The 7,329-nt window shown below is 39.2% G+C and overlaps 1 protein-coding gene across 7 annotated transcripts in view; it reads left to right on the top strand.

The window, feature by feature from the left end:
* Positions 1–751: 751 nt before the first annotated feature.
* The window catches only part of LOC110094033 (PH, RCC1 and FYVE domains-containing protein 1), a 33,156-nt gene continuing 26,578 nt past the window's right edge, over positions 752–7,329 (top strand). For 4 of the 7 annotated variants that reach the window (XM_020819149.2, XM_020819144.2, XM_020819143.2 and 1 more), the window contains exons 1-3: positions 754–1,045; positions 1,408–1,626; positions 4,284–4,370. In XM_020819149.2, the coding sequence (XP_020674808.1) occupies positions 1,555–1,626; positions 4,284–4,370 (159 nt within the window). In that variant the 5' untranslated portion in view covers positions 754–1,045; positions 1,408–1,554. Of the gene's footprint in view, positions 1,046–1,407; positions 1,627–4,283; positions 4,371–7,329 lie in introns of all 7 variants that reach the window. The other 3 variants (XM_020819150.2, XM_020819152.2, XM_020819148.2) reach the window with 2 other exon arrangements.

Raw genomic sequence — 7,329 nt, 5'->3', positions numbered from 1 at the left:
TTGACTAGAGGAAGTTGTTAGCCAAATTAAATTAGGAAAAAGTTATTAACTTGGCTTATTATATAAGTTGTTGAGTTGAATAGTAGGAGTGAACCATTCAAGCAAAAAACATCATCCATTTAGGCTATCTCCAACCAAACTGCAAACAAGTGTTTGTTCAAGCTCCACCTAAACGCCACTTATAGTTGCATTTTCGCGACGTCAACATTGCAACACTCATATTGGCATCGCATTGTTGACAAATGCATTTTTTTTTTAAATCATGAAATGATGGAAGCAAAGAAAGGTAAGCAATTTTGAGTGAAATTCAAATGAGAAAAAATATATACAGAATGTTCTTTTTGTATTAGAAATAAAGTTTTGTTGAAGATGAGTTATTATACTTAGAAGTTACTGCATTTTGAAATGAAAAATGAGTTTTTCTGTTGTAGATGGCCTTAGACGTAGGTAATTTGGCCAACTTGATCAATAAATGGTTAATCTAAATAAATCATAGTAATAGCTTGGGGCGAGTTCTTTGTAGAATTTATGACTTTATCTCGAGCTCAAATTGAATCGCCATAGATCGTTAGTTTACTCTAAGTTGAATTTATTTGAACTCGATTTTGTGGATTTTTTATTAGACAAGATAGATATGTTTAAAATGATACTATCACTAGAAATTCTTAAAATGACTCGCTTCCAAATTTTAATAACTTCCCAAATTTAAAAGGCTGACTTAGCAAATTTATTAATTAAGGTATGTTCGTTGCCTCTGACCTGGCAAGGAAAACCGAAAGAGGATGCCCATGTTTGTAACACCAGCGTCTCTTCACGCCTCCCTCGCTCAAATTCAATATCGGCCCTCCGCATTCTCCTCACCTCCTCTTCTTCCAAATTTTCGTCCCGAGCTATTCTCCATCGGTTTATCGCCCCTTCGGCGCCGAAATCTGCGGTTCGTCCTTCCCTTATTCCTTTCGCAGCAAAGCCTATCGATTTCTCTTATTCTGCTTGAGCCGATCAATCTCAGATTCGAGCCAAAGGCTTCACATTGTTAAATTCTACGGTAATTCTTGGTGCCGATGAATTTTTCCTCTTATTAGCCTTCGTTCCTGGGTTTTTTTCTTTTTGTATCGCGGTTGGAGCTAGTTTTCCATGATTCTCCATGGTATGCGCGTTTCTAGGGGATTCGCCAACGCAGTTGAGCTGTTTGCGAATTCATTAGGGGTTTTTTAACGCTTCCAGAAAATTTGGAGTTCATGCATCCAGAAAATACGTGTTGAACAGGATTGTAGGACTACAACATTGTCGTTTGATATTGTGATCGTCCAAGTGCCCCTTCTGGATTTGTTCTTTTGAATGGTTTGTTGAGGAAGAAATTCTTGGAAAGTGCTAAACTTCTTTTTTTTTTCTTTGTCGGTGATAAAGATAATCCAACATTCCTCTCAGTTGATTGTGATGGTGTAAATGAAGCGCTGGTTATCTGTGCTACAGAGCAAAATCCGCCGCAGTTTCTTTTATGGGGCAATATCGACTGTTGCTGTACCACCTTGTCACTCTCTCTCATTGGTTTGAATGCCGTGTGACTTGGGAACATCGATGGCGGATGCTCGGAGAAACAGTCCCTTTGACAGGGATGTAGAGCAGGTACTGTGCCACGGAAATTGCTTCTGATTCTATATATATTTTCTCCTAGGGCAGGGGCAATGTTTTGTTCATTTTTCTTTAATGCCTTTGCATATTTTTGGATATTGTGCCTGTTATCATGAAATGGGTCGAAAATAATTGGGATAGGGCTAATGAAGTAATGATGATGACGACGCATTGTTCCACTCGAAGTATTCTTAGATGTCATAGGACACATTCGGCATTTTTGTTCGCACAAGAAATTAAAGAACTGCTGAAAACAACACCTTAGAGCTGCTGAAAACAACACCTTCCTCTATTCTTCAGGTTTATTTGTCATAAATAATAAATTAATCGCTTTTCTCTTTTTCTATTTTATTCTTCTAGTGAGAGGGAATTATGTTTATTATTATTTTTTAAATGTATATGGTGACTGTCATTAAATTTACATGTGAAGCAACCGAATTATAGGATTGCATGAAGTATTAATATTAAGGTTGTATTTTTTGTTCTATTGATTATGGAGATGTTTCTAAGAGATTAGTGGCATTATATACCCCTGAATGGGGACTCAATATTTGGGCGAGTTGTAGGTACCAATGGAACTAACTAAAGGATTGGAGACTAGGCTAACTCACATAGGTGTAGCTCGACCAAGAGATGCACTTACCTCAAAGGATCTCACAAAAGAGAGTCACTTACCTCAGAGGAGCTTGACTAAGAGGGCACTTGCCTCTCAGAGTTCGACTAAGAGAGGCAATTACCCCAAAAGTATTTGCCCTGATAGTTCGCTTGCCCTAAAGGGGTGATTGAAGGGATGATCACTCTATGCATCACTTGGGAAAGAGGAAGAATATCAATACACTACAATGAACAACTTCATTATAGTGGACACGACTGCCACTTACAACACCATCTTTGGGTGGCCACTCTTTAACACTTATAGGGTGGTAGTCTCGACCTATCCCATAATGGTTAACTTTTCAGTGGGGAGAAAGGATATCTCTGTGAAGGAAGACTTGATGCAATCAAGTGCCTACTATCTAGAAGCTATAGGAAAAGCTTGATTTGTCTAAAAGTAGTCGAGTTCTAGAACTTGGAGTGCAAATGACATGAAAACTTTCGAACCATAAGAGAATGCCCTACTTCTTTATACTTTTTATATTGTATTTATCACGTTATATTAATAAAATATTTCAAAGCCTTTTCATCTGGAGACTCATTCACGCGACCTATGTGCTTGAGAAAAAGATACGCTCCCAAGAAAATTAAAAGAAATAACACAATGTAAAAATAATTCACAAAGTATACTTAGGGAACTCATCCCCTTCTTCCGAGAATACTCGGGGAACTTGCCCTCTTCTTGATCATGATTGAGAAAGTCAGGCTTCGTTATAGGTCCCATTAAAAAAGTGTTTAGAATGTATTGCTAAAGAAAAAATCTAGTCATAGAAGGAAACTCCCTCTTTGCAGCCAAGCTCGTATTGAGTGGAATGCAAGTCCCTTCTAGCCAACGAGTCTAGATAGTTACCCCTATGAAAACTCAAGTTTGGCAAAAGGTAAGACCCATCTAAGGTGACATCATCAGAGATCACCAAGATAAGGATAAAAGGCCCGAGAAGAATCAGAAAAATCTTGCCTAGAGAGCGAGTTAACATTCCCTTGCACAAAATGCAAATAAAAATTCAATTTAGTTGAAGTCATAAAGAGATAGTTCAACAACCCAACATATTCCAACTTAAAAGTCAAGAAAATTCGTTACTTTATGAGAAATCTGTTTTCTTATCCTCCTTATTAGTATGGCATCATCGCAAATTGTCATGACCGCCAAATCCACCCAAAAAACATGAACCACTGAGCGAAACCAACCTAACATCTAATGAGTCAACTCTTAATATTGGAATTGGCCAGCCCCAAACTAGAAAGTGAGTGTGATAATAACTTATGTCAATATTTGAGAAATTTAATTTCTAAATGGAATTTAGCTAGATAAGAAAAGGGTGAACTAATTTAAGCTTGGGAGCTGGGTGATCTCAGCTTAGGGTTAAGTTTGGAAGTTACGAGACTACTTACTTCTTGCAGGTGAGTTAAGGTCTCCAGTTAAACAACCTGCAGGTGAGCCTATCAAACCTGTTGACTTTCTTCCCTTTGCCGAGTTTTTTCACTTCAAGTTGAATATGCACCTGATTTTAAACAGATCTAAGAAATGAGAGGCCACCATACTCTGTGCGCTTAGAACTTACAGGCTAAATTTTGCACTGGATACTTTTGACTATCAATGAACGATTAATAAATTAATGATTTTGAAGGAAGATGTATGGAAAGATAAGATGACAAACAAGCAATAAAGCTATGCTAACTAATAATTCAAAACCTCCTTGCTGAGAAATGTTCAATTTCTAGCATTTCATCTGAATGATCCTGAAAAGGACTTACTTAAATTCTTAGCAACGTCTACTCAAATTTGTTTCTAAATTAAATCTTGAGATTTCAGTTAACTTGTTACCTATAGCTTTGATTTCCTTAACCATATCAGTTGGGAAATTTATCAGACGTTATTGTGGCGTTGCTTTGTATTAAATAACAGGCCATTGTTTTTCTGATCCATTTACTGTGCCATGCGTTTATTTGCATTTCTGGTTGCTTATAACTGATATTTTGTGTAAATTTGATCTCAGGCAATTACAGCCCTTAAAAAGGGGTCATGTTTACTCAAATACGGACGTAGAGGGAAGCCAAAATTCTGTCCTTTTAGACTCTCTGCTGTAAGTCATCTACTTTTTAGATATCATATTTTCTTCACTCTAGCTTACCTAATATTTATATCTGCACCCAATAACGTCTTTGATGCTAGCATGATTATTCTAGTTCTGAACATTTTCATCAAATATATTGTAGATAGCTTCAGATACTAGGCGAGTTGTCTGACATCTTAGAAATATTGCCCTATGGTCAGTAAAGGTTTAGTTATCCTAGAGAAAGTATAGGTAGAGTAATATTCTTCAATTGTGGTAACATTAATTTCAATATATAACAGGATTTTAAATTTCTCCTGTTAGAAGGAAATTTAGTCAAGTTACTTTCCACATCTCAAAATGAATGCTTACAGAAGCTATAAAAAATTCTCCCTTCATCATTCTCAGAGTTCTTAAACATCAGGCAACTGATACTAAATGTAGTTAGTATTATCATGTCAATGGGATGTGTGATGGGGACATCAGTTGGAAAGTCTACCGTTGACGTGGCCGTAGATCTACGGTAGACCTGTCAATTTTGGGTCACGGGTCGGGTTCGGGTCGAACCCGAAACTGACCCGACACTATTCGGGTTCGGGTTGACCCGACCCGTTATTTTTAAAACGGGTCGATTTTCTGAACCCGAACCTGACCTGCTTCGGGTTTGGGTCAACCCGACCAGCGAATACAATAACGTCCGCATCGGCTGGCGGCAGCAGAAGCCGGCGAAAGGATCCAGTGACGCCGGACGCCAGCAAAAGCAGCTGGTGACGCCTGACAAAAGCAGCTCTAGGCCGGCGGCACCAGAAGCCGGCGAAAGCAGCCAGTGACGCCCGACGCCGGCGAAAGCAGCTCGAGGCGCTCAGAGAAGCGTGCGGGACATGAGCTCGGGACGCGTGCGCGATGTGAGCTCAGGAGTCGGGACAAGTGCGGCGAAGCTGTCCACCTGTCCTCGGGACGTGACTAGCTGACGCGGCTGGGCAGCCGGGGCAACGGGCAGGCGGGCACGGGGCAGCCGGGGAAGCGGGTCAGGCGGGTAGAGCCGGTCAGAGCTTTATTCCGGGTCATTTTGGGTCATTTCCGGGTTCCCTTTTACCCTTGCTTGAGGGATTGAGTCATGTAGCCCCTTGAGGGTATTTGAGTCCTTTTGCTTTATGTCATTGTAATAGGCTATTTAAAGCCTTCCTCTTGTACTTTTGAAGCTAATGAATGATATTACGAAATTTTCATGCACTTTTCTTCTTGAAGCTTTTTGTGAGAGCTTGAGAGAGTTTGAAAGCTAGGTGGAGCCTAGGAGAGGCCACCCGTCGTACCCAACAGTCATCACCGGTTGCTCTTGGTCTATCCTCCTCCCTTATTTCCCCTCTACCCAACATCCACCGCCGGTCATCCCCCACCACCAATCACCACCTCCTTGCTTCACCATCCAAGCTCAATCACCCCAAAACCACCCCCTCCCATTCATCCCGCCGACCATCCCATTAACTGCCAGCCTCCACTTCATCCACCAATCCACTCCCGTTAATTGCCGGCTCCTTTGCTGCCACCTCATGTATTTTCAAATTCGAAATTTGAAAATTTTGATGAGTGAAAGTTTCCAAATTTGTCCGGTGCCAAATTAGGAAAGTTTCAATGAGGTTTCAATTTCAAATTTAAATTGAAACGGATTTGAAATTTTTCTTCATTAATTTGTTGGAGCTAATTAGGAAACCCATTACCCTCTCCCCAAACCTCCTCCCCCCTTCACCATGCCGCAGGCCCCCCTCTTGATGACCCCCTCTTGAATGCCTCATTAAAGATCCTAATTGCATGTCTTTGAAATTCAAATTTCAGAATTTTTCCCTCCACTTCTACTCAAAATCTGAGAATAATTTTGGTATGGAGATTATAACATATTTTCTTCATCCCATCTAGTTCTCTCCTAACCCTAGCCTCTTCCTCTCTCCCACCGCCATCTCTCTCCCTCTCCCTCTCTAGGTCTTTCTCTCTTTACATGATAATGACGCATGGCCTCTCCGGCGTTTGATTCCTACTTCGCATCCGATGGTCAAGGCATAGTGGATCTTCTCAAATCTCCGTCGTCGACGTGATTCCAATCATTGACGGATCCCTAGAAATTTCTTCCTCTCGTAGCAATTGTTGAAGAGGACTAACGAAAGGCACGTGGTGAATCACGACGTCTCTCCGAGAAGGTGATCTTCTTCCTTGACTCACTTACTTTCAAATTCTAATTACTTTGTTGAGAGTTTGTTCAAGCAAGAGATTGTGTCTACTAATCGCCATCCACTAGCAAGCGTAGGTTTGTTACTTCTTTGCTCTTAGATCTCATTGTTATGTATTGGTTAAGTTGGAAACTACTCCGCATGCAATGTTTTACTTTTCCTAAGTGTTTTGATTGTGCTTAGTCTCTTGCGTAGCATAGCCTAAACGGAATTGACCATCTTTGAGTTTTACTTTGTTGTTTTAATCACGAATAACAAAAATCTGAAATTGTTCTCAAAATATTTTGTGCAAGTTTCCGATTTTTACATGTAGTCCTACATCAATGTGATAATCCAATTGTCAGGAATAGTGGAAAAGGATTGATTGAGCTTTGTTTGGTATTGTTGTGATGTGTTGTTAAGTAAAATATATGACGACTAGACCATACCTCTACTTTGCAAAAGATGAAAAAAATCAAATAAAATTGTTAGCCACATTGTAAAGTCCAGGCTTGAATTCAAATTAATATGCTATAACATATATATGTAATCAACTGTTAAATAAAAAAAATTATAATTTTCAATTTGAATTCAATTTTAAAAATAATGACATGCATGTTGTGATAGCTAAATATTAATTAAAATAATTATTTTAAAATAATGTCAACTAGTTTAATATTTATAATATTTTGGTAAAATCATGTTATGATTGCTATCTAAAGTCTTTTTGGAGTTATGATTGTTTAGTAAATAAATGTGGTTTGAGAAATGTGAGTTGACTAAATAAC

Source organism: Dendrobium catenatum, unplaced genomic scaffold (genome assembly GCF_001605985.2).
Source record: "Dendrobium catenatum unplaced genomic scaffold, ASM160598v2 fragScaff_scaffold_156, whole genome shotgun sequence".
Classification (NCBI taxonomy): Eukaryota; Viridiplantae; Streptophyta; class Magnoliopsida; order Asparagales; family Orchidaceae; genus Dendrobium; species Dendrobium catenatum.
The sequence above is the reverse complement of the archived record's forward strand: the minus strand, read 5'-3'. Positions and strand labels throughout refer to the sequence as shown.